This window comes from Pogoniulus pusillus, chromosome 1 (genome assembly GCF_015220805.1).
Source record: "Pogoniulus pusillus isolate bPogPus1 chromosome 1, bPogPus1.pri, whole genome shotgun sequence".
Taxonomy (NCBI): domain Eukaryota; kingdom Metazoa; phylum Chordata; class Aves; order Piciformes; family Lybiidae; genus Pogoniulus; species Pogoniulus pusillus.
This window is the reverse complement of record NC_087264.1, coordinates 44,380,137-44,408,007: the sequence shown is the minus strand read 5'-3', so window position 1 is coordinate 44,408,007 and position 27,871 is coordinate 44,380,137. Positions and strand designations below refer to the sequence as shown.

At 43.3% G+C, this 27,871-nt stretch overlaps 1 protein-coding gene across 3 annotated transcripts in view; it reads left to right on the top strand.

Annotated features, from left to right (window-relative positions):
• The first annotated feature begins 562 nt into the window (after positions 1-562).
• The window catches only part of STON2 (stonin 2), an 85,762-nt gene continuing 58,453 nt past the window's right edge, over positions 563-27,871 (top strand). Inside the window, exons 1-3 of one of the 3 annotated variants that reach the window (XM_064151141.1) lie at positions 563-647; positions 24,398-24,610; positions 25,069-25,323. In XM_064151141.1, coding sequence (XP_064007211.1) covers positions 24,523-24,610; positions 25,069-25,323 — 343 coding nt within the window. In that variant the 5' untranslated portion in view covers positions 563-647; positions 24,398-24,522. Of the gene's footprint in view, positions 648-4,600; positions 4,705-5,842; positions 5,927-24,397; positions 24,611-25,068; positions 25,324-27,871 lie in introns of those variants that run through there. The other 2 variants (XM_064151150.1, XM_064151159.1) reach the window with 2 other exon arrangements.

The window sequence follows — 27,871 nt, the reverse complement described above, 5'->3', positions numbered from 1 at the left end:
ACCACAGGTTATCAGCTTAAAAATAACTTGGACCATGGTCATTACAGGTAACTTCGTTAGCCGTGCCTAACGCGTAACACGGGGGTATCTGCTCATCTGCGAAACAAAGGAAGGGAGATGCCTATTAACTTGTACTGGGAGCAGACACACAACTCATCTGTTACAAATAATCAGCGTCAATGTTTAGGCACTTTATGTCTGCTGCCTGACCCTGCGCAGAGTGGCTTTTTTTCGTGTTTACCCATTTATGCTCAACTTTATGCCCATCAGGTAGCAAAGTGCATTGACTTTGATTCGTGTTTCAAACCGGGCCATCTTACTATGCTTGAATGCCGGCAAGGAGGTTCCAAAATCCTCTTCCAACCCTTCCGACGCGACGCTTTCGCAGCCCGAGCTCCCGTCCCCCGCCCGCAGGCTCCGCCGGCGGCCGCTCGCACGGGGCCAGGCCTGGCGCCTCAGCCGCCGGCGGGCGGGGCGCCCCCGGCCAATGCGGCGCCGCGGCCCCCCGCGCTGCCGGGGAGCGCCCAATGGGGGCGGCCCCGCGCCGCAGCTGCCCGGGGGCGGGACGGGCCCGCGCCGCCGCTTTCCCTCAGCGCGCCGGCCGCCGGCACCGCTGCCCAGGGGAGCGCCTTGGCTGCCGCCGGCAGGTAGGTCCAGGGCGGGGGTGCTCGGGGCCAGCGGCCGCGGTGTGGGCAGTGAGCGTGGGGCCACCCGGCGCACTCCCGCGCTCTCCCTACTGCCATCCAAGCAAAGGGTGTCCCCGGCTTCCAGTTCGTGAGCAGCGCTAGGGCAGGGGCGGGAGGAAGGCGTTCGGAAACCGGAGCCCAGGAAACGTAAAGCGAACGAGCTGGGGCTGCTGACTTCTTGGTGCTCGGTGCCTCTCCGCTGCCTTTTCTTCCTGGAGTCTCGGGGGCGGGCCAGCCCCAGCTGCACGCCTTGGTGGAGATGAAGTTTTTCCTCTGCGCCCCAGCCCCTTTCCTTGGCCGGGACTCGTGACCCCGCTTCTGGCCGTGACCAGACGCTCAACCTGTTCCCCCTCGGTGCTTCGCGGCTGTTACTGAGGATGACTGTTTACGCCAGGCAGCCTAGCAACCCCCCAGCCATGTTCTCTCCGGTGAGCGCGCTGCTCCCGGGAGCTCGCAGGCACACACGCCGTGCTTCTGTCCAAGTGCTAGCAGCTCCGCAGCCCGTGGCTGCAGAAGGGTTAACCAGTCATTCACAGCAGCATGTGGAAGCTGCTTGTATCCACCTACTCCTCAGCTGCTCTCTGCAATTACTCATGTTTTGTGTTTTTCCTTGAGTCTGCTGAATTGTGCAGCTTTTGAAACGTTTGTCTGTGATTAGCATACCGCAAGGGAAAGAAAAACCTCCACTCGCCTTTATTGTCTCGTTTGAATACACTATGTAAATGATAGGCTAAAAACGCTCAGATGACATATTTCCCTGCAAAGTGAGTTTTAGTGTTAACGCACAACCAGCGACACCCTTCTCTACACGTTTGCCTGGTCCGTGTGTTTTAACCCCTTTGTGTGCTGCAGCTCCGCTTTCCTGCGTTGTTTTTTGTTAAGTGTATTGCTAATTGCCTGTGGTCAGTTGTTCTGTTCTTTTCTTTTTCACAATTTAATCCTTTTTGAGAATTCAGGTTTTTTTCTCAGAGAGAAAAAAGTTAACAAAGCCGCCTGACTACCTCACCTGTCACTAGGAATTATCCTTAGAATAACTTCACAGTATTGGTTTGAGGGCCCCTTTTATTTGTGTTGTCAAAGTAAAAATTAGCATAAGAAAACATGGGCATTTCTTTGCTCATCAGTTATGAAGCCCTTTTGTCTTCTGGGAAATAGCGTTTTGTAAAACTTCTTTGGGTGAGTCAATTTGAAAGTACAGGTTGATGGCAAAATGCCCATGTTCACTAATGGTGGCACCGTTGGCCACAACAACCCCAAGCAGCGCTACAGGCTGGGAACAGTGGCTGGAGAGCAGCCAGGCAGAAAGGGACCTAGGGGTACTGATAGATAGTAGCTGAAGATGAGCCAGCAGTGTGCCCAGGTGGCCAAGACAGCCAATGGCATCCTGGCCTGCATCAGGAATGATGTGGCCAGTAGGACATGGGAGGTTATTCTGCCCCTGTACTCAGCACTGGTCAGGCCATACCTTGAGTACTGTGTCCAGGTCTGGGCCCCTCAATTCAAGGAGATGTTGAGGTGCTGGAAGGTGTTCAGAGAAGGGTGACAAAGCTGGCGAGAGGCCTGGAACACAAACCCTATGAGGAGAGGCTGAGGGAGCTGGGGGTGTTTAGCCTGGAGAAGAGGAGGCTCAGGGGTGACCTCATTGCTGTCTACAACTACCTGAAGGGACATTGTAGCCAGGTGGGGGGTGGTCTCTTCTCCCAGGCAACCAGCAATAGAGCAAGGGGACACAGTCTCAAGTTGTGCCGGGGTAGGTATAGGCTGGATGTTAGGAGGAAGTTCTTCACAGAGAGAGTGATTGGCATTGGAATGGGCTGCCCAGGGAGGTGGTGGAGGCACCATCCCTTGAGGTCTTCAAGAAAAGCCTGGCTGAGGCACTTAGTGCCATGGTCTAGTTGACTGGCTAGGGCTGGGTGCTAGGTTTGACTGGATGACCTTGGAGGTCTCGTCCAACCTGGTTGATTCTATGATTTTCCTTAGATACAGGAGTATATCTGGCAACTTTAATGGTTGCTGATCTCTTGTACTTGTAGCTCTTAAATGATTTTCAAGATATGTTTGTCATCAAGAGCATGACCATTAAACTTTCCAATATGAGGAAAGGTCAGATCTTTTTTTTCCTTTTTGACAAGTTGTGCTGTATCTCAGTTCTGACTCCCTGCGCTCTTCCTACTACTCAGATCCTTAATTATTGTTGAGGAGTTAACAGCGTACCTTGGTCTTTAACTGGAGTCTCTGCTTTACACAAGTTCCTTGGATCCCTCATTGTATCATTAGCATAATGAATGCTCAGCTGTGTGGCTGGCGTAGCTAATAGTCCAGGGGATGCAAGGCGAAGAAAAGCAACCACCACGTCTCAGTAACAGCCAACTCCCCATCACAAGTCCTCGTTTGTGCTACCTTGTCAGCTTCCTTGTTAAGAAGTGGCAGCTGGAATTGTTCCCTGGATGAGAAACTCAGACTATGGGGGTTAAAACCATACTGTGAGTGAGCTAAATACATGGTGTTTATAGAATCCTTAATTTTAATCTATCTCAAGTCTGGCATCAACAGATTAAGATGAGAAACAGCATTTATATATCTTACAAAATTTTCAAGATGTTCTGCTTTGCAAGGCTTATGTTGCCCATGCTGTAAATGTGGTGACTTTTCTAGTCAGTGAGGCAGTTGCCATAGTGGCATCAGCTGCAAGAGCATGGCTTGTGAGTTCTGCTGCTCTAATGCTTTGCTCCTGGTAGCAGCCTTTTTTCATGCAGTGTTTCATTCAAGCATTGCACTTGAGGTTTTGTGCAGAGCACTTGTCATGATCTTTGCCAGAAAAGTAACAAAGTGAATTTTGAATTGTTGTAAAGCCCTGTAAAGGCAGGATGGGAGTAAAGGTTTTAGCCTCATAAGGTTTGTACAATGTTAGCTTTCTTTTTGAAAGTTGAAAAGCTTTAAAAGAAATCTTCACAGGGAGTGAGCTGTAGGACTCTATGGATCCATGTGGTGTGGTGGTCTGGTCTTGTGACGTAATCTTGACCATCTAAAAGTTGGATGTATCTAAACTAATGACTTAAACTCACTCTGAAATCAGCTAATAGAGCATTCAGAAGACAATTCCTGGTCAATTTATCTGAATTGTTAGTTGCATTACAAAAAAAAAAATCCATGTAGTACTCTATTAATGTTTTTGAAGCTTAACCATGCTGAATATTTTTTTGAAAGACTGTGAGTTCTGCTGATGGATCTAATAACTTCATCAGTGGTTAACCTCAAGGAAGGAACACCTGTCTTCCTTTGTGGTGGGTGTGAGCACTTGTTGTCTGCAGGATTACAGCTGTAACTGCACCCAGCTGAATATGGGTCCTAGGAAACATGACCAAAAGCCTTACAGCTCAGCTTTTGTATCTGAAAAGATTAGGGGTTAAGACTTTGCTCCTTGTAGGTGGTGAAAGTTTTGCTAGGACCTTAAAACAGGGTCAGAAATCCATCTGAAGCTGTCTGTATGGGTAAAATTGCTTCTCAGGTAGGGATTATAAATACCCTGTTGACTTCTATGATCAGTTTTCACTGCTATTGAAATAGGCATATAAGATGGACCATGTGGAAGGTCCTATTTATATCAGAATTAAAGAGTGTAGGATTTCAGACACTGATATTGACAAAAATAAGAAAATGCAGTAGTGTGGAGATACCAGAAGACAAATGCTAAGGTTCTAGGACTCCCTTACCTTCTGAAAAACTGTGTATGCAAATAGTGCATGAGTTAGAGCAGAAATGAGCTTTTGAACTGAATATCCTGATCATCTGCACTTACTGCACTTCAGTTTGCATCTCAGAGCATGTAAACTAATTTTGTTTGGGATAAGATGAGTCAGAAGAACTCTAAAACCTCACTCAGTGTTCTCCAAGTGCTAATGCAAGTTCAGTCTGCAGGATCAGATTGGAGATAATTGGAAATAAAAGCTGCAGAAAAGTAGTGTGAAAGCTATGCCACTGTTGCCAAGAATCTCACCCACCAGCTTTACTCCTACAGGTAAGGTTTTATGCTGCTTGCTAACATAAACTGTTAACAGTTGTTTGGGTTTTTTTTTTTAAGTGTAACATAATACCAAATATAAACTTAGAGAAAAAAATGCAAGGGAAAATGTAAACATCAGAGCATAATGTAAAACAAAACTGAGGTGATATCAACCCCTGTGTCCCTTAAAAGAACTATAGAAACAAAGAGGGATTTATTAATAGAAAATATTCAAAGGGAGTAGGTTACTGAGATCTTTGGGTTTCTTAAACACCAAGTCTACAGAGATACAGCTGCTGAAAAGGGAGACATAAAATCAAAGCACTCTTACCCTCACCCATCCCGAAAATCAAACCTTTAATAGGTACTTTCTGACTTTTCTCAGGTTTGTCAGTCCACAGCAGTGTCATGTCTAAAAATATGTGTAAGGCTTTCTTGAAGTTTACCTTTTTATTTATTTCAAGATGTCATGCTCTAGGAATGTCTTGATTAGCTGTGCTATTACCTTCAAAACAGCGCTTGGTGATTTCATCTTGTGTTGCTCAGGGGCATTTGTATGAAATGAGGAATAGCTTAGAGTAACAAACGACTGCTGAAGTGCTTCTTCATTCCTTGTGGAATAAGGCAGTTCTGTGTTTGATACTGATGCGGAATGTGGGGTAGACTGCAAGCTGTATGAAGTAATTTGAATATTAAATGTGGGGTTTAAGCTTTGTTGCAGACCTTTCCTTCTAGGAAGACAGAACCAAGTGAAACTCCTAGGAAAGAATAGCTCTAGAAGTAATGAAGGAGGGAGCCAGATGGCATCATAGGAAAAAAATGTAAACGTGTATGTGGTGGTGTGTGTAGGTCATTTAGTAATAACAGTACCTGCTTAGAAGCTCTGTGATGAAGAGTGTGTGCTGTAGAGTTTGAGGAATTAGACTCCTGGGAAGAAGGGAGAATCTCCACTAACACAGCCCATCACTGAAAGGAGAAATGGAATATTGGTAGGTTATTTTTGACTGTGATTCATTTGTCTTAATTTAGGTGCAAATAAGATACGCAAAGCCTAACTTAGCTGCCATAGTCTTTCTAGAGGGGGATTCACCTTGTTCAAAAATAGATCAGATGAAGGATCCTCTGGAGGTGTTGTGTTCCTTCTATTGACTGTAAACAGTGCATCGTGTGACATATCTCTGATGTCAAACCGAATGTCCGAAGTTAAATGAGGTGTGATTCATCTTGATTTATTAAGGTAACTAAATTAAATATCTTAGCATAATTTCTTGAACTTGAAACAGAGGACAGAACTGATTGGTATGCCTCAGGATCCTGTTAAGGTCCTCCAGTAGTACAAAACTGTCCTAGTATTCAGAGAGCAGGCAGTGTGCTCCAGAGCTGAGGTTCAAAGTGCTCCTGGTACAAGGGCAGCAGACCTTCCTGGTGAACTGAAGAGAAAGGATGTCTTTTTACTGGTCTGATTTTCATTTCATTATGCCTTTTTAGGCCAAGTTTTAGTTGGCATTTACAGAAATGAATATTTATAGAAACTGATTCTCTCTGTGGGCTCTTGGGTTTGCCAGCTGTGAAATGAAAGAATTATCTTTCATTTAGGTTTGGAAATAGGAATGGGTAAATGATACAGTAATTTTGTTCTCTTGTTATCTGAAACTGGTGTCTCTTCAGAAGGTACCATTTTGCAGAACTTCATGGTGGTTTTGTGGTTGTGTGGGTGATGGAAATGCATGGAAAAAGCACTACTAAGCATTTTTTAAGAGAAAAGGCATTACTAGCTGCATAACTGAAACTCAAGCTGGTCAAGCTTCACAGCACAAGGGCAGTTTATTTTCTAATAGAGTAGTTTCAATGGAACAGCTGTAGGGAAGAATTTGGCCTATGCAATTTAACGATTAGTTGCTGTTTAATTGCTAGTCACTCCTGAGGACAGAAACTTGCAACAAGAAATGCTCCTTTCTCAGTAATCCTTGCTATGTTGTTTCCAGTTCACCAGAGTTCAGATACTGACATGGCTAAAACTTCTACTATGTACATAAAAATTATACCATAGAAACATCAAGTGCGTGTTCTTTAGTCTCATTCCATGAGGATTAAGTTCTCAGCTGCTAGGTGTATGCATTTTCTACCATGTACATAAAAATTATACCATAGAAACATCAGGTGTGTGTTCTTTAGTCTCATTCCATGAGGATTAAGTTCTCAGCTGCTAGGTGTATGCATTTTCTACCATGTACATAAAAATTATACCATAGAAACATCAGGTGTGTGTTCTTTAGTCTCATTCCATGAGGATTAAGTTCTCAGCTGCTAGGTGTATGCATTTCTTTGAGAGTATTCACTGCAAGAGTCTCAAATGTTGTCAAAGGAGGTAGAACTGTGGTTCAAATACATTAGGCAGATCTCAGCTTTCCTCTCCTAAAAAAAAAAACTCATCTATGACATCTGCAGTTTGATTGTCCAAGTTTCTCTGAGTGAAGGCAGCTGTTAGTTCACCACACTACATAACAGCTCATAGTTTGGCACCAGCGTTCACTTCTATTCTGGAAAGACTTTGAATTCTCCCTGTATTTAATCCAGGTTATTGATAGGGATACACCTGGAGCTAAAACTTACTGAGTATGGCCACAGACCTTTCAGAACTGCAGCTCTAAAGAGCCACATTCAGCTCCTCAGTGACACTGAAATGAGCACTAACTTTCAAGTGACAGTTCTTTCATTTCAGGAAGTTTGTTTTGAAAGAAACAGTAATTCTACTTTTGCCAATTTTCAGTAGTTTGCCACCTGCTTTTGGTGGTGTCTGTGTGAATTATGTTGGTGTCAAATTTACCACTCTGCCAGAATGAGTCACAGCCAGTCTTGGCAACAGAGAGTCTCAGTCCCCTTGTGAATCTGTACTTTTATGAAAGAAGCAGATAAATATCCCAAATATTTTAAAATCTGCTTGTCTGCATCCCAATTCCAGGACTTCTCCACTGGGTAAGGCAGTCTTGGCCAAAAGTTAGCTGGACTTGGCCACCCCAGAGCTGGTGAGAAGAGTGCTAATGCTGCATTGGCGTTGCTGGTTCCTGGTATTGCTGCATACAGTGCTGTGCAACTGAGAGACCTTGTGGGCTGAGCAGCAGAATAATCATGGTCGCTTACTGCTGCATGATGTTGGGTGGGGAGGTGGGGTGACCTGGCTTGCATTATTTCCATTTCCAGCACTGGCTCAGTAAACATGCAGCACTATCTAAGAGGGGTTGAATAGAGAAGGATAATGAGAATCCAAACCTTTTAATAAAAAAGGGACTTGCTGGTATCGAGTGCCCAGCCTGTCTGCACTACTTTATATTGATTTTGCACTTAAGTAAATGGAGTCTTCATAAAGTTCCTTTTGTTTTGTTTTCCTGACCGGACTTCAGTGTTCAAGGCAACAGCAACACTACCTTAAACTTCTGGGTGGGGAGGAACTGTATGGGCTGGGATTTTTTTGGTGGGTTTTATTTTTGTGTATATTTGTAACACTGTTGCTCTACTAAAGCATGTGGATGACACAGAGGTCATGTGTAAACTAGACCCAATGCTTTCCTTTAAAGCAAGTTAACCTTTGAGTTTCACAATGTCTACAGCACCCAGAAATCTGACATGATTGTCTAAAAGTTTGGGAGGCAAGATATTGCATTACTGAAATCCACTTGAGTGTGTTTATGACTGCAAATGTGACTTCCATCTTACTCATAGTTTCTGTATGCATAATTTGAAACTATAGGCAAATAGAGCATGCTTAGAATGGCTGGATACCTAGTGTAGTTGAACTTTACATGATTTAATGACAAAACACATGTCTGCTGTTTGATAATGAAGATTTAGTTGTCGAAGAAGGAAAGAATAGTGGAATATCTCTACTCTCTGTAGAGTGTGGCCAAGTTTTTTTTTCAGTTTTCCCTTTTATTTCTTTCCCCTTTCTTTTATAGTACTTGTACTGGGTTAGAGCAGATCTCTCCTCTGGTAGAGTAAACTCACTGCAACACAGATTTTTGGAAAGTCAGGAAGAATGAAATTGTATTTCTTATAGTTAAAATATAACAGTATAAGGAGGATAAACTACTGCAGAAATAGAATAACCTTAAGGAAGATGGGGAAGGGGTCAAGCAGCAACGATGCAGCCAAAACAGCAGCAGGGGAAGATAGCAGCAGGCACAGCAGAAGCAGCAAGGGCAAGGTAGAAGCTGTGCTTGCAGACATAAAGCTCTTGATGCTCCAATGAAATTATATTAACTTATCCATTTTTGCTTTTATATGGCTCATCCCTAGAGTGTTCACCTCTCCACTCAGAGTTTCCCTGTTCCCATTTTTTTCTGTCTGAGCCAGAAATCTAGCTCAAACTGCCACAATCCACTGCTTTAATAGAATTACCATTGGAGGATCAAGTCATTCCATCTAATTAGGGACAACATCAGTGTCATGAATGGCAGTCATCCAGGCTTCAGGCATTTTCTTCAATTCCCAGCCATCCACTTCCTCATTTCCATCTGTCTCAGGCGTTGGCTAGCTCAGAGGTTTCAGGAAACAGTCAGATCTTTTCTTCAGTGAATGGGATGGAGCAGGACTCTTAGCACTTGCAGAGTTCATGCTCATGGATGGTGGGTTCTTCATAGGTTTTAGGAGCACCACAATTATCTGCAAAAGAACTCATAACAACTTATATCTACATTCTCTCTGCTAATGTCAAGTTCCTTTGTGGCATACATTGTATTTCACCGTTCTTCTGCATAACCCAGTGTGTATGACCAGGTCCTTCAGCAGAAACCACCCCTTGGGCAGGTCTAGCCTCCCCTGGAGGGGAAAATACCCAAACAGACTACCCCAACAAGTTCTTTTCATGAATGACAGGAACCCTGTCACCTTCTACCTTTCGTAACAAATCTGAATGAGCTGGACCTGCTCAGCTGGCAGAACCTCTACTATTGACTACCTAGGTAGCTTGGGCTAGATGTTTCTCCCAGTTCTTTAGGGTTCTTCCCTGAATTGCTCCTGAAGGAAATCTCAGGGAAGTAAGAAAGTTGCTAGTCATGGAAGAAGGGATTTGTCACTTGGGAGAACAATAGAGAAGTTGTCCGGGCATGTAGAATGGCAACAAGGAAGGTCAGAGCCCTCTTGGAACTGAAACTAGCGAAGGAAGTGAAAGAGAACAAGAAGGGCTTCTTCAAATATATCAGTAGGAAAAGGAAGCTAAGGGAAGGTGTGGGGCCACTGCTGAAAGAGGAGGCAGCCCTGATAACTGAGGATGCAGAGAAGGCAGAGTTGCTGAATGCCTCCTTTGTTTCAGTCTTTACACCTATGGCTGAATTCCCCTATCTACGCCAGACCCTGGATGAAGGAGAGAAAGCTGGGAGGAGGGAATTCTCCCCACTGGTCAGTGCAGACTGCATTAGGGATCAGTTACACAAATTGAACACTCAAAAGTCCATGGGCCCTGATGAGATGTACCCAAGGATGCTGAGAGAACTGGCTGATATTATTGCTCTGACTCTCTCCATCATTTTTGCCTAACTGTGACAGACAGGAGAGGTGCCTGAGGACTGGAGGAGACCCAATGGCACTCCAATCTTCAAAAAGGGCAAGAAAGAGGTTCCAGGAAACTATTGACCAGTCAGCTTCACCTCCATCCCTGGAAAAATGGAGTGGCTCCTTCTGGAGGGCATCTCCAGGCTCTTGGAAGAGAAGGAGGTTATCAGGAGTAGTCAGCATGGATTTACCAAGGGGAAATCATGCTCGACTAACCTGATAGCATTCTGTGATGCCCTAACTGAATGGGGGGATTTAGGGAGACCTTAGCAAGACCTTTGACACCGTTTCCCGTTTCCCGTAACATCCTAATGAGCAAGCTCAGGAAGTGTGGGATGGAAGAGCAGACAGTAAGGTGGATTAGGATCCAAAGATGGATAGTAATCAATGGTGCCAGGTCCAGCTGGAGAGCTGTAACTAGTCGAGTGCCCCAGGGATCAGTGCTGGGTCCAGTGCTGTTCAACATCTTTATCAATGACATTGATGAAGGGACAGAGTCTGCTCAGCAAGTTTGGTGATGACACCAAACTGGGAGGCTTGGCTGATACAGGTGAAGGCTGTGTGGCCATCCAGTGAGACTGGAGAGCTGGGCATAGAGGAACAAAATGAGGTTCAACAGGGACAAGTGCAGAGTCCTGTACCTGGGGAGGAATAATAAACTGCACCAGTACAGGCTGGGAGGTCGTCTGCTGGAAAGCAATCCTGTGAAGAGGGACCTGGGAGTCCTGGTGGATAACAAGTTAACCATGGCACAGCAATGTGCCCTTGTGGCCAAGAAAGCCAATGGGATCCTGGGGTGTACTAAGAAGAGTGTATCCAGCAGATCAAGGGAGGTTCTCCTTGCCCTCTCCTCTGCCCTAATGAGACCTCGTCTTGAGTACTGCATTCAGTTTCAGACTCCTCAGTTTGAGGGACAGGGATCTGCTGGAGAGAGTCCAGCAGAGGGCTATGAGGACAATTAGGGGACTGGAGCACTGCCTTATGAGGAGAGGCTGAGAGTCTGGAGAAGACTGAGAGGAGATTTAGTAAATGTTTATAAATATCTGAGGGTTGGGCGTCAGGAAGCAGGGGAGACAGGTTCTTCTCACTTGCTCCCTGTGATAGGACAAGGAGCAAAGGATGTAAGATGTAGCACAGGAGGTTCCATCTCAACACAAGGGGGAAATTCTTTACTGTAAGGGTCACCGAACACTGGAACAGGCTTCTGAGAGAGGCTGTAGAGTCTCCTTCTCTGGAGCTTTTCAGGTCCCACCTGGATGCATTCCTCTGTGACCTGAGCTAGATTGTATGATCCTGCTCTGGTAGGAGGGTGGGACTCAGTGATGTCTTTGGGTCCCTTCCAACCCCTGGCATCCTGTGATACACGTATAGCACTTGCGCAGCACTGGCTTGAGTCACACATATGAGGAGCTGCCATTGCAGAAACTTCCCCAACAACTGTTCAGTCTACAGGGAACCTTCTCAGGGTACAGCTGTTAAGTGTACCAAATGCAGAGTTCTCCCTGCTATTGCAGTTTTAACAGTTTACCTTGACAATAATGCCCCAACCATTGAATGTTTAGCAATTGTATGTGCTTCTTATTTGTTCTTTCTATTCTTCATCATTCTGTTTCACCCTCTGCATTTGTGCAATGACTGTTTGACCTGTGAAACCAGTGACAGTGCCACGCTCTGTGTCAGCTGATTCGTATGAATTTAGTATCTAATACTGTATATTTGTCAACAACCTGAATGTTTTGTAACTGGGCATTTGTGTCAGATCAAAAGGTGAGAATCCCATGGAAGCCATACAACAGTGTTGATATTAAGTACATCATGCTCTTGAGGATGAGATGCAGCTGATTCTTCTTCCTGCTGTCGATACTCAGGCTTGCAGTGATTCCTCTTGTTACTTCCTCAGCGAGATACTGAGTGTAATAACATAGGAGTGATTTGTTGCATCCATATGCCACAGGGGTCCACTTCTAACCATATACCCCTGCAGCACAGCACTTACATGATCTCATGTAGATAGATGGCAGTGTATTTTAGGTCCCCTTCTGGAATGCATGAGGTTGCCTGCTGTCTTACAGTCACAGCTGGCTGTCAAAGAAGTGGTACCATAAAGATGGGCAGCAGTTGCTTACCAAACCAGACACTGTCAAAACATTAATCTGAGCTAAGTTTGAAGCAAAGGGCTTTCCTCCTTTGTACCAGAGTGGGGACCTCTGTGAGAGGATGCCTCTGTTGGGGTTCCTTGTGAGCTTCCAGAGATGAGTAAGGAATAGTAGGGAAGGATGCCCCTGCTGGTATCTTACAAACTTTACTTGAGGTATGGACTGTCTGACAGATACTGCAAACCACTTTTTCTTTCTCCCCTGAAACATATTTTCATATTTTTTACTTATACCAGTCATTAGTGTGTGTTAGTAAAAACAAACCAAACAAACCCCCCAATAAACCCAAAGCCAAACAAAAAATGAAGGACTTTCTCATGACCCTCTGTTCTACATCATGCTGATATACAATACATTGTTATGTCATGTTTTGACAATTGTCAGATATAATTAGACATAAATATATTATTTAGTGCTATTGCAAAAATACTATTTTGTACTATGTGTGAAATTTACTTTTTAAGATCTTGATTTCTACTTCATTTTTTAATAGTATATAAAGTAGTAGGTCCCTTTAAATTCAGTCTTTGCTGAAGCATGTTTTTTTTTCCCTAGAGTAGCTTTTTTGTTCTCTTGAAACAAGAGCAGTCACACCAAACAAACAGCACCATTAAGTCTAATGGGCCTATATTTAGAGTATCTAAAATAGAGGGTGACAACAGTCATATTTGTGGGTTGCCCTGAAGGTCTACCATGTCCTGGTATCACCCTAGATTGCGTAATCTCAGCTGACTCTCCAGACAGTGGTAACGAGGAAAGACTAGTTGCATCACCCAAAGAATTTTCTGCCAGGGCAGGCTTCTTCTTTGTGGTACCTCTTCTAGAGTGTTGTTTTCTGTCTAGCTTTAAATAATCAAGCAGGACTTCCTTAAACTGAGAGACAGCCTCACATTTTAAGGCTGCTTTTATATGTAACCATCAGGATCTCTCTTACAATGAAAAAAACCTTTTCCTTAGAAATGTGCAGCTGATACAGTTTAGAAGTTATAAAATATGTTACACAGAAGTACAGTTAAATAGAAGTTATTCTTATATGTATAGTTTTTAGCTATATGGACATAAGGAGAAGAGTTGGACAGAAAATGGCTTTCTTGCCCGATGTTTCCTATCTCCCTTTGCAACCAACATTTAGCACAGGAAAACTTCTTTGCTGTCTCTGCATCATCTCATCCATGGTTCCTGGTGCTTTCACACTTGCATTCTGTGTTTTTTTTCCTCTCACTCTGAATCTTTTCTCCCATTCTGAGAGTACTCACAGCTCAGCTAGATGAATGCCTCTCCTCATTGTATGGATACAGTCTCTGGTGAAGCATCTCTGTCTACAGAATCCACTTTCTCCCTTGTCTTGAATGTGTTAGTGTTTGAAGGCTTGACTTTTCTCTCTTTGGGAGATTGGTGGGTTTTTTTTTTCTTCCCTCAGCTTTTTTTTGTCTAAACTTAGTTTAGCTGGTACCAGTCGATGGGAACTAATTATATCCATGGTTTTCAATGAAGATTTTTTGATTTTCACCTAATGTCTATCATGCATTTAGCTCTAATTCAGATGATAAAGCCTTGATTTCATTTGTGCTGTTGAAATCTGTGTCTGTTGTGAGGCACAGAAATAATCATGCCAGCTCTCATTTTACTCATGGAAGCAGGATAGATTGTGCAGTGAATAGTGTGTTGTACAGTGAATACAACAATAGTTGTACAGTGAATCTTGGTAAAGCAAGGCATGTAGGCATTGCTGGAATGTTAGTACCTGGCAGAACAGAACAGGATGGCATTTTATACAAGCCAGGATGTGTGTTTACTAGAAAAGTGTTCATTGTCCAGTACAATAGTGATCTTAAGTTTACTGGGCTCACTTTCCTGTTTCTGTTGAAGAATGATAGATATAGACAGGGCTTTGTGGTCTGTGCTTACCTCTTGATGACTGTCTTCAGTCATGTCAGGCTGCAGTGACATAGTTGGTTTGAGGGTTATTAATTGTAGAATGATTTTTACATCAGTGAGATTACTTAAATAGCACACCTTGATAATCATCAGAACAGCAAGCACGGTATCTTTTGGAGAGGTTGTTAATTTGAATATATCTGGCTAACTTGTCTGTACATGGCTTAGATAAGAACATACTAAGACATTAATATCAGGTATGTAAACCAGGGTGCTTGACAGGATTCATTCTTTCAGGTTGGAAATATAAAATGGATTTCCCCCTCACCCTGTGCTTGCGAGCATCACTTAAGGTAGCATTACGTTGTGCAGTAGTTGTGACTGAGGCAGAGAATGTCTGACACATGATGTTAGGGTGTGAAAGTCTGGGACTCGGGTGTTTCTTTGGAGTTCTGCCTTGAGAAGACAAGAAAGAGTGGTAAGGACTGTGCACCATCTTTCTCCTAAGGGGATGCTATCAACCTCTTCGCCCTCACTGCATTTTTATTTCTTGTTCCCTACTGTTATCACCCTCAGAATTTCCCTGAATAAAGAAAAAACTGATCTGTAAAAGTAATTCTGAGGTAGTCTAACCCTTGGGAAGTCAAATATTTATATTAGTGGATCACTTCGTTTTTTTTCTCCACTTTGTGCAATACTGGCTGGAAAAAAAACCTAAATCCCAGATTTTAGAGATGTAAATGTTCTGCTAAACAAATTGGCATGTTGCCTCTTTCCAGTGAGCTTTCCCCTGTGTAATTTTAAAGCACTTTGACTCAGCATTTGACTGATGTTTGCCTCAGATTCTAGACTGAGTTGGAAGGGTAGCAGTTTGGGAAATTATTCTTAAAGTGACAATGTAGTTATGTGGCTGGAGGCTTCAGTTACACTTCAAATGCATCACAGTGATGCACCACAGCAAGCTATATTTAGAGTCCTGAAATGTAGGTCCCAATGTGACTAACCCCTATGTGAACAATCACTGTGAAACACTTTGTCTGTTGGGCTCTTTTATTTTCTGCCTATCTTACTTGTAATTGTAAAGTAAACAAAACAAAAATCAGATTCCCTTTTTGTTTCTGTATTGCTGCTCTTCTACATTACCTTTGTGAATTTCTCAAGCTCTTGGGAATATGAGGAGTAGAGGAAGAGATTGTACAATTTTCCTCCAGTATCAGGTTTTAAATCTTATTTGACTGGCTCTTATTATGAAGCATCCAGAAGCCATGAAGTACTTCTCAGGCACAACCTTGGCAGAAGGAGGAAGACTATTGCCTTTTGAACTGTCTAAATAAGCTGGTATAGACTGCAGGAGAGCAACTTAGGTGTTTTCTTTCTCTCTCAGGAAAAGAGAGGAGATTCTGTGGCAGATAAATTTGGGTACAAGATAAAAAAGCAGCTGTTGACCTTTGATATATTAGCCTTGATGCAAATATTCCTGAGGGAGATGCATATGACTTATTTTTACCAACAGCAAAGCCGAGATATGTATTTGTGGGACGTGATTTTATGGTGGTTGGGTTCTTGTGGCCTAGAGGAATAGGGACATTCCAGGTCACCTCGCCTTTAACAGTGCTTCTGCCACCGACTTAGTGTGAATTTAGACAGATCACATGTATTGGAATAATTTGGTATGGCCATTAAGTGGTGTGGCTTCACTGGGTCCTGTGCTCAGGGGCACCCCTGCAGCTTTTCTGTCACGCAGCATGTTAGGTGGCACTAAGTCATCTTGGGTATCACACTGCCTCACTCCATCCCTGTCTGAAATCTGCAGTGAGCAGTAGTAATGCTCTGCCTTGTGATGACATGCAACATGAGGGGGAAATTGTCACTGTGAAGGAACACTGGAACAGGTTGCCCAGGGGGGTTGTGGAGCCTTCTCTGGGGATATTCAAAACTCACCTGGATGCATTCCTTTGTGATCTACTCGAGGTGATCTTGCTCTGGTGGGGGGGATTGGACTAGATGATCTTTAGAGGTCCCTTCCAGCCCCTAACATTCTATGATTCTGTGACATAAAGTGAATATGTTCAGGCTTTGAGGGCAGAATGCTGTTGAGGTGTACTCCAAAGAGGTTCCAGGCGTTTAATAGGGGACATCTGTTTGACTCCTTTTGAGCCCTAGTTCTTACTTACCTATTGAGAGCTTCCATAGGAGTAGTACACGCAGCAGGTAGTGACTGAACTGCCTACATACGTTTGAAGTCATGGGACTATGTAATAGCATGTATGTATGCATCAGAGTCAGTAAAGCTGGTGTCAGTTCCAAAACCTACTGTTACCAGAAATGTTCTTGTGGCAGTTTATAACCAAGGGAGGATGCGTTGTGCTAGTTTGAAGCAGGGTAGAATGTTTTGGTGAGAAGAACTAGATCATAGGCTGTGACAGAAAAACAGTGGTGATGTCTGCTCCCCTCAGAGTCTTGCTGAAGAAGAAACGAAAACATTAGATAACACTCTTGCTATTTTGTCTCACTCTCTGGCTGGGCTTCTGACTGAGCTGCATCTCCCTAACCTCACCTTCCACTCACCTTTGCTTCTTAACCTCTTGGGTGAACCTCTATTCTTCTTTAGGACTGGGGTGAGGTTGAGAGGGGCAGGGGGAAGGTGCAGGGGTGGTTGAGAGCCCCTCCTGGGGACTCAGGTTTCTGGGAGGGGAGTTGTGTTTCTGTATTACCTTTTACCTTGTCTATTTCTGTCTATAACTGTATATACTGTAAATATCTGCTTGTATATTGTGCTAGCTGTAAATAAATAGCTTCATTTATATTCCCAGAGCCAGCTGAGTCTAGTCTGGGTGATTTCTAAAGTGGGGGGGGGGGACGGACTGACAGGGAACACCCAAACCATCACATGCATACATGAAGAAAATAGGATCGTAAATATTAAGAATGCAATAACTGAATAACCAAATGTGACCTTATTCCTATCATCATTTAGGTCATTCATCATGTAATGTTATCTCAGGCATTTAGGCAGAACCTGTTGATGTTTTCTCAGTACTAATAGTACAATCCAAACCCAGTTCCTTTATTTCACAGTACTGTAAAACCACAGAATGGTTTGGGTTGGAACGCACCTCCGGAGGTCCTCCATCCCAGTCACCCTACAGCGAGCAGGGATATCCTCCCCTAGATAGGCTGCGCAGAGCCTTGTCAAGCCTGACCTGGATTGTCTCCAGGGATGGGCCTTGCAACTGCCTCCATGAGCAACCTGTTCCAGATTTCCACCATTCGTGGTAAAGAACTTGTTCCTAACATCTAATCTAGATCTGCTGTTCTCCAATTTACAGCTATTGCCCCCCATTCTGTCGCTACAGGCTTTTGTAAACAGTCCCACTCCACCTTTGCTACAGGCTCCCTGCAGGTGCTTGTGGTGGAGGGCCACATAGGCCCAAATGGCCTGTTTACAAGCCTATTCCTGCCTGGACATGTCCCCCCGAAAGGTGTTTTCCTATCTAAAGCAGGGGAAAACAAATTAAGGGGGACGAAGGAGCACAAGCAGCCTGGTGCCCCCAGGTCTGGCCTGCCTGCTTGCAAGGTTGAGGTAAACAGGTTGTGTAAGATCACTGCTTAGGGTGTGGGTCCACCTGAGCCCTCTCCATATTGGGGGGGTACCAGACCCATGGATTTCACCTTATTTGGCATGTTTTGGCCTGCTGCCAGACTCTTATTGGGCAGAATTGTGGCCAAGGACCATCAATCTTGGGCTCATATCTCATAAAAAGGGGCAATTCAGTGTTCCTGCCACCCTCCTCCACCCACCACTCCTAGCCGCTTTGCCGCCTTTGGGGCCATCGCCGCTGTGTGGCTTCCAGCCCACGGCACTGCGCACTGGCCCAGGGCAAGTTCAACCAAGGCGCTCCCAGCCAGCCGCCGCTCCAGCCTGTCGTTCCCAGCTCCATCGTGCCCGTGGAGCCTCCTCAGACAGCGCACCCCAATAATCCTTGAACTGAACTATTCAGATCCACGAGGGCCAACAACTGTACTCTGCACGGGTTAGACCACACCTTGAGTACTGTGTTCAGTTCTGGGCCCCCCAGTTTAGGAGGGACATTGAGATGCTTGAGCGTGTCCAGAGAAGGGCGACGAGGCTGGGGAGAGGCCTTGAGCACAGCCCTACGAGGAGAGGCTGAGGGAGCTGGGATTGTTTAGTCTGGAGAAGAGGAGGCTCAGGGGTGACCTTATTGCTGTCTACAACTACCTGAGGGGTGGTTGTGGCCAGGAGGAGGTTGCTCTCTTCTCTCAGGTGGCCAGCACCAGAACGAGAGGACACAGCCTCAGGCTGCACCAGGGGAAATTTAGGCTGGAGGTGAGGAGAAAGTTCTTCACTGAGAGAGTCATTGGGCACTGGAATGGGCTGCCCGGGGAGGTGGTGGAGTCGCCGTCCCTGGAGCTGTTCAAGGCAAGATTGGACGTGGCACTTGGTGCCATGGTCTAGCCTTGAGCTCTGTGGTAAAGGGTTGGACCTGATGATCTGTGAGGTCTCTTCCAACCTTGGTGATACTGTGATATTTGGGACCACCGAGACTGTGACTCTAGCCAGTGAGTAGCTGAACAATCTCGATTCGAGCAGCATAGGCTTTCAGTGACTTTACCTGTGGCACTTTAATGCCACAAGACTCTATCCAAATCCTTTCCAAAACTCTACTCAATTCCTGATTCCTGGCTGTAAATAGACATTCTGTAAAGTCATTTCACAACCACATACAAAGAACTTGTGTAGGTTAGCTGTATATAAGTTGGGGGGGGGGGGGGGGGGGGGGAATTCCTTTTGTATATAATATTAAATTATTTATAACCCTTTTAAATTCGGCCTCGTATTTAATCCCCTGAACCCAAACAAAACCCCTTCACAACAGTGCTAGAAGGCCACTATTAGGCCCTGGCAGCCTTCTCCCTCGGCCTGTTCTCCTGGGGGAGTTGTGGGTGTTTTCCTCTTTATCGCTGGGGTTTTTTTTTGGCTTTCCTTTGTTTGTTTGGCTTGTTGTTGTTTTCCTGTGCCACCCTGAAGTACTTGGGCTTTCTTTTCATGCCTGAGAGCAGGTTTGTGGTGTGGCGTTTGTTGATGATTCAGGTGATGATGTGCTGGTGGCCAGTGCTTGTTACGGCCCAGGCTGAGAGGAAGAGCCCTGAGCTCTGTCTCACTTGGAAACTCGCCCAAGGCAGCAATCGTTTCTCGGTCCGTGCTACTAGAATTGTTTTGTCTGCATGGGTTTGCCAAGCACGTGGTCAAGATAAAATTACATATTTTTCCTTGAGACTTTCCCGGTGTTAGCGAAACTTGATTGTTACAACAACAAAAAGCCACGGTCAGTGTCTTTTGCTTGTCTCTTTGGCACAGTTTCTTTTTCTGCTGCGTGGAACTTAACAGCTTGTCTAGTCCTCCTCCCTTCTGGGGTCTCCTGCAATTATCAAATGCAAAGTACAGTAGCTAATTAATGGGTAGGTCCCCTGAAATTGTAAGGGAGAAAGAAACTAAATGGTTAAGCTATTTCTTACACCAGTACTTCTGTAGGCATGTCCTTTGTGAAGTTTTAAGTAGGCTAAATGTCATCAGTTAAAATTTAACAGTTCATTTAGGTAGATTTTTATTTTGCTGTATCTTGGAGGCTAGAAAAGTAGGACTAGAGGCAGTTCCAAGCGCTACTGGATCCCAAGTGCCACGTTATCACATGGCCAGTGTTAACAAGAGCTACTTTAACCTAGAAACAGACCAAACTATGTGACCAAGACATGATAGTTTGGACTTCTCGTGTCATTAAGCACAATTCTTTTGTTGGGGTTTTTTGGTCTGTGGAATGACTCTTCTGTCTCAGTCATGAACAGAACTGTTAAGATTTTTTTTTAAATCCATTAAATTCTCAGAATATTTTGGGATAAATTATGCCATTTATAAAAGTCAAGCAAGAAAAGCAGTATCGCTGTGTGGATTACAGGATATTTTCTGTAGTGCTAAGGCACTGCACTTAGAGTCTGTAAATTTACCACAAGCTTGCTGTTGAGACTACATTTGCAGAACAAAACCTGAATTTAAGCCTCTCAGTTTTTATTCTAATGTTTTATCCTGTTTTTCCACGTAGCCATAATCTAGTAGTGGTGATAAAGCCTACTGCAGCACCTATCTTCTGAAAGATGAAACAATTGGAGAAGGGTCCTTCAGTGCTTGAAATGATTCGTTGTGCTAAGCTGTTTCTTTAGAGCAGAGTTGAAATGTACTGAGAAAAGTCGTTGAACTTTGCTATCCAAACACATGAGTAATTCAGTTATTTGAATGTATTTTGTACATGTACATTATATTTTATGCCTCTAGATTTTAACTTCTTGTAAATATATGTTCATTTTCCCTCCAAAGCCTTCTGAGCTAGTCTGGTGATTTATTTTGGGGGTTAATTTCAACCCACCACAAATTGTATGTTTACAAGCCCACCATTCCATTACAGATACTTCTGAAAGTGTCTTGGTAATGCCATGAACTGTAGGTATTTGTACTCAAGCATTGTGTAAAATTTCCACCTAGGGTGAGGGCTCGTTGCACAGGGTGCTGGGTTTAAGCCTTCTGGCACAAGGTAATTGTGCCACCTGCTCATATATGTGATTTTGGCTTAGCACAATAAAAGTTTCAAAATGAGAGAAAATTTCTATTCATGAAAGCAGTGCTGTCAGTTTAGAGTGAACCTTCATCATTTTGAAAATGAGATTATGTAATGGGGTTGATCAAAACATTAGGAGGACTAAACAGGTAGGGAAAGGAATTTTGTTCCAGTTCTGTGATCTCTGCCCTTAAGAGAACTGGAAATTACTGTCACCCACTTGTCACTCAGATTTACAAGTCCCACTGTGAAACTGAAATGTAAAAAAGGAGTACTTGAAGCAGAAATTTCAGCTTAGAATTTTATTGCTTCCTGGTCAAATCACTGCGCTGGAACCAGTGATGAAGATCATTTGGTTAGATGCATAACGTCTGCTTTACCTTGTATTTACTATGTTACCACAGAAAGTTTTTTGTTGTTGTTGTTTATTTTTGTTGTTGTTTTGTTTATTTGTTTTTACAAAAAATGTGATAAATTAAGTTTTGAGTTGTATTTTGTACTCATTTAGCACCGAACTAATGCACATAATAAACCCTTAATGCGCATAATAACACAAATTCAGAAGTAACAACATCTGAACTGATACAAATCCCATTCATTTAGAGAGATGTAATGCTGGCCTGGCCTAGGAGTACCTTGTTTCCATCTCTTTTTTAGCTTGGGCTGTACTTTATAAAGTTTGGCTTAAACTGTAGCTTGTAAAGTATAGAGAATTCATTTGTTCCCATAGGCCTTCTACGCTCTGAAATCCATTTCTTTGGGAATAACCATGGATGTGTGAAAAGTCTGAAAGACAAGCATAAATTCTACAAAATTTGCTTGCAGGTTATTCACTGCAGTGTTTAAATAGTGGATGCTGATTGTGTTGTTGTAGAGAGGATTCAAGTTTTATCCACAGTGTTAAATGGCTCCTCTAGAGACATGTAGTTCTGCAGATGGTTGTTTCAACTGAATGTAGCATGTCACATCAGTCTTGTGCTCAATAAGGCTCCTTGGGTCACAGTGGGGTGGCTTAGATTTTTTTGTTTGTTTGTTTTTTCCCTAACAAGAATTTTGGAAAGTGAAAAGATGTGAAAAATATTTTGGGAATGAAGTTGTGTCTTTGCCATATGGTCTGCACAAAAGTTATCTAGCTGGACGTGGCTGATGGATCTTTACAAGAATTTAGGGCAGGAATGGAATTGGTGCTTTCTTAAAAAGCTCATCATGGTGCAGTAAAGAGAAAATCCATCCTAAAATAAGGGTGCGATTCTTCCACGTGTCTGCACAGCTAGAACAGTCTATTTTCTTACCTTATTTTATGACTTTTTTCCTTTGAATTAAAACAAATAAATTAGCTCCACTGGAGTCTCAGTGCATTAAAGGCAAAGTAAACAGTTTTCTTTTTTTGGTTTCCTGCCATTTCATGCTTCCGTCAAGACTTTTCCAGGAAAAAGGAGAGGTCAGTATTCTCTTGTTTGGGAAAAGAAAACTTGGTAACAGATACTTAAGCCCAAAACAAACAGCTTAATTGGTCACAGGAGGAAAGATACCAAGGTCATCCTCTCATTCCCTCATACGACATCTAAACTTCTGATTGTATTTTTTTCCTCTTTATTTTGCCACAGTGTAGTTTCACTTAATAGCACCCAAAATGAATGTGCCATGAGGCAGGCAAAGGTATCTGCCCACACTGCGTGCAGGCAGATGTCCTGCTGTGCGAGTGGAAGAAAAGAGGTTTGAGCTGAAGTGCAGCTATTCCTCCAGCATTAGGGAATGGGTTGTGGAATAAAGGAAAGATATGCAGAGTGACTGGCTGCAGGGTGGCCATAAGCTCTGGAGGGATCAATCGTTTGGAGAGCTGCACTTAGCCATCAGGATTGACTCCAGGAATCCTTTTTTGTGTTTGCAGGAAACTGTTTTGTGTTCAGTTTTGCTTGGACCAATGCATTCTCCCCAGTGTCAGGCTAGTTTGCAGCTTCCAAACTTTAGAAGTTTTCAGCTTTTTATGCATCTCTTATTTCATGACCTATCTTCAGCAGACTAATAGCTGTGGAGAGAAGAATCATATTGGAAGTCATTGATTATTCTGCTTCCTGCATTTAAATAGGAGATTGGTCTTTGGATCTGAATATTGTTAATACACGTTAAAGAGAAGTCTCAGTGAAGTATCAGTTCTTGTACACCAACACAGAGTTTCACCTCAAAATCCACATTAATTGTGTGGGAGAGAACAGAGTGAGAGTTGCAGCTTAAAGCTCTTTAAAGTATGTGTTTTCGTATTTTTCTAGTGCTTGAGTACCATGGCAACAAGAGCTTCAATGCTTGTGATAATTGGAGGCAGAATTCACACACTTCTCTAGGAGCAGACAGTAGTCCTGTGAGAGTTTTGGAGTGGTCTGCAAGTCTGAGGTGGTCATGGGTGCTTGTCAAAGAGAATTTCTCTCTCCTTCTCATTTGCTGGCTAACAACCAAAGTACTTTGCAGGTTTCTTCCACACATGTGCAGAGTACATCCAGTTGGAGTGCTTCCTAATGAAAATTACTGTGTTTGTGAAAACATTTGCTGGGCTGTGGCAGTCATGCTTAAGTTCAGACAAGTTATAAAATGTTGATTTTTAAAATCAAAATGCAAAATTCAGGGCAGCAGCAGAGTTGAAAGTACATCTAGCTGAGAGGGCACCTCTTCATAGAATCATAGAATCAACCAGGTTGGAAGAGACCTCCAAGATCATCCAGTCCAACCTAGCACCCAGCCCTAGCCAGTCAACTAGACCATGGCACCGAGTGCCTCATCCAGTCTTTGCTTGAAGACCTCAAGGGACGGTGCCTCCACCACCTCCCTGGGCAGCCCATTCCAATGGGAAATCACTCTCTCTGTGAAGAACTTCCTCCTAACATCCAGCCTATACCTACGCTGGCACAACTTGAGACTGTGTCCCCTTGTTCTATTGCTGGTTGCCCGGGAGAAGAGGCCACCCCCCACCTGGCTACAATGTCCCTTCAGGTAGTTGTAGACAGCATACCCACAACAAATCTATCCTGCTCTCACAATCAGCTACACAAATATTACTGAGAATGAGACATACAGCTTATTGCTTGCTCTTGAGAGGCATCAGACATTTTAGGTAGCAAGATGCTGACATCTTGGAATCATAATCAACATTTTCTAAACCTGGGAGAGTTTCCTCATCACCTCCCTTGCTGCAGTTATGAGAGGCATGGCTCCTTGAGTAAGGAATAAAATATTAGTTTTGGTAATAGTTTGTTTCAGCGTGAGGATTTTCAAAGACATTCAGGTGCTTTAATCAAGGAGCTGCTCAGGTGTGGCTAGCCCTTCTCTAATCCCAGGTGACATTAATGTCTCAAAGGTAGCAGTACTTTGACAGTACTGTGCCTGTGGTACACAAATTGATCTAACATTCTAATTAAAATGGTGCCACTAATTTCTCTTATTTATTTTTTTAAGAGACCTAATGTGGGCATTTCTAAAAGACATAATCTTTTCTTACCTTGACAGACCTGGAAAAGAGAAGAAAGTGTGAAGAACGTGTTTTCTCCTACCAACTCATCTTCATCATACCTCTCTCCTATTCTGCTTCCTCCTTATAATCTCCAAGTGAAGATGAGTAGCCTGTTGCGAATATGACATCTCTGACTAGTGTCATTGCCTCCCACCAGTCTGAGTGGGTGTCCTTCACTGATGAACTCCTTCTCCCTGTTAACCCTCAAGGTACGCTACCTGATTTACTTTGAACATGGTGAGACTTTCTGTGTTTAAATTAATCCAACTGTGGTATATTTAGTGTTGCATAGCTTGCCTTTTAAGTGAAAGCAGTACATGCATTGGTTGAACTAATTCTACTACATAATAGGAGAATTTGGGCCAGGAAACATAAAATACTCTTGTAATGTGAGATTTCCTAAGCATAGTTCTATTACAGTATTTCCATCTGCCCTTTGAGATTCAAGGCAATATTCAATTGGCCAAGGATGAAGTCTCATCTGTTATAATTGAGTGCAAAACAATGCACTCAGTGTTCTGCACTGAGTTCAAAATGTTCAATGTTAGTCTAAAAATTATATAAAAGGAAAATTGTCTACCTAAATTTAATGGCAGATTGTAGATATCTCAATATAAAGCAGTGAAGTAATGGTGAATCCTACCAGTCTAATTTGTCTCTATTTCAGGTAGCACTAAAGAGTCTCTGGAAAAATGCTTTTCTTTCTCGGATACTTCCTCAGAAGAGAACCACAATGCCAATGGAGAATTTCCAGACTTCTCCCACACACAGCTGAAAGATGCAGCTGACCAATCCAAAGTGGATTCTGCCATGCTTGGGAACCATGTGTGTCCCAGCACTGACCTGTCATCATCCATCAGTACTTGGGTTCAGTTTGAAGATGCACCATGGAGCAGTGCTCCATCGACCCAGCCACAAACAGGTGAGGCAAATGCATGAAAAGATCCATTTCAGTCACATAACAGAATACAGTGAGACCCTATAGGTTTTTTTCCTTGCTCTTTGACTTCTGAAAAGTTGAACTTTGACTTGTTAGTACTGTATTTTAATACGATTCATGTTGTCAGAGTTTCAAAAAGGGGCTCATAATTTCACTGTAGGTTGAACTAGCAGTATTTTTGTTTTGTAAAGAAAATGAAAGGCTTCTATGATTTATTGCACCTGCGTCTTGACCCTGGAAACTGCCAAAATGCATTCATGGGGAAATGGCGTAGTGCTGTTTGCAGTACTGATGTTTCTGATGTGCTACCTTAAGTCTGAACCATGTTTGCCTCCGTAACCTGGGACTGTAAAGAAAGATGATCACTGTCTGCTGTGGTTATACTCTTTATCTGCACAGTCTCCTTAAGCTTTTTTGCTAGAAGTTCAGAGAGACCAACAACTAGTGTGCCAGTGCCCATTGGTACTTTCTGCTGTCTTTTGATGTTGTGATTTAGCAGCTGGGGAATTAGAAGAATAATCAAAGGTGACCCTAATTCCAGGACTCCATCCACTTGTCTTCAAATGTAAAGGTTCTTCCCAATATACTTTAAATGCGCATGGAAAGCCTCAGCTTATACTAATTAATAAAGATATAAGACCTTTTGGGCTTTTCTGTATGAGCAGACTTCTCTCCCTCCTTGCAGGAGGCTGTAGAGAGTTGCCCAAGAAAACTTTTGTTTACTTTTTTGTGTTTAAATTTAAAATCCTTCTTAATAATTCCACCTTGTTGTTAGTAGATATTAAAGTAGTTAAAAGACTTAAAGCTTTACCTGACTCAGTCCATTGACATACTCTATGTGATGTGAACAATACCTTGTCAGAATACTTGAATTGGGAACTTTGGATTGGGGTTTGAGTAAAACTCAGTATTTTTCTATTTTATGTTTTTATGGGTGCTACAGCCTAGTCCTTTAGAGACAGTAGTTAGACCTTTGTGCAGGAGAAGTGGGTGGATCTTCAGGCAAAAAGAAGTTTCCCTTAAGCTCTGCTTAAGACCTTCTTTTCTTTATTTGTTGGTTAATCTTAGTTGTAAGTACTGACCCTGATGAGGAGGGTAGAAGGAAGATCACCCATAACTACATCTGAGGTGCTCTACTTTTCCAGTATTTAATTTTCTGGTTAGGTGATCCTTACTCATACAGCCATATGCTTTTTCAAATGGAGCTATTAGTTGCTCTGGCACTGTATTTCCTTCATAATCATAGAATGGCTTAGGTTGAAAGAGACCTTAGAGATCATCACCTGCCTGCCATAGGCAAGGGTACCTCTAAACCAGACTTGGTTGTTCAAGCCCTTGTCCAGCATGGCCTTGAATACTTCCAGGGAGGAGGCATCCACAACCTCCCTGAGCAAACTATTCCAGGGTCTCTTCACTCATGTAATGAAGAACTTCCTAAGATCTATCCTAAACCTACTTTCCTTCAGCTTAAAACCATTCCCCCTTGTCTTATTGCTAGACACACCCCCACCCAGCTTTCCTTTAGGTTCCCTTCTTGTATTGGAAGGTAGCTATAAGGTCCCTGCAGAGTCTTCTCCAGACTGAACAAGCCCAGTTCCCTCAGCCTATCCTCATAGCAGAAGCGCTCCAGCCCTTTGATCATCCTTCTAACCCTCCTCTGGACTTGTTCCAATGTTGTGTTGTCCTTGTTGACTGGAAAATTCTTTATTGTGCCCAGACAATAAATTATTTGCTCAGCCTAAGTAAAACTAGCCATAACAAAGACTTTCATAAAACTAATTTTTTGGCACATCACTTGATTTTCCGTCCTTAAAGGGATGTGACCCAGGCTTAAGGTATGTCCTTAGCAAAAGCACTGCTTTTTCATTTGTGTTTTCAGTCACAAGGGACACTAGGTTGTCATCAGAGGCCTTAGGCATCCAAAAGGAGTAATCAGAAGACTTTCCAAAAGCATTGCTGTTTTGAAGAAGGCACCTGCTTGTGCCCCTGTAAAAGCTTGTCTTAAATGATCCATGCCCCTGGAGGAGTATTTGGGTATTTACACACGTTCAGCATCTGACTGCATTCTGTGGAGGGAGAGTGATTCTTCTGGTAGCCAAATCAGAACATATTCCCTGTAATACTTGCACGAGAGGCTGTTATTTTTCAGCTATATAGGAACCCTAAAGAGGCGATGTGGACATGTTAAAACGCTTATTTACGAGCTTGTCCCACTTCTGTTCTGGAACCTATGTTACAAATGGCCAAACCAGTGCAGCTGACAGCTTCTAAAGGAGAGGTCATGGGGCTGAAGTGATGGCAGTTCTTTGACTCTCTAGCCTTGCACTGTGAAGGACGTTTGACAGCAAGAGGTAGGAAAACTTCAGCTTTGTTTTACTCTATTAATTTGCAGGTCAGGTCTTTTTTTCTGTGGGCGGCAGCAAAGCCGGAGACTTTGTGTTGTGTTGTAACGATGATTCGCTGACATGCCTAATGGAAAGCCAGGGGTGATGGCAATGATTCATTTCCAGTAGCAAACAGCCTGCATAAG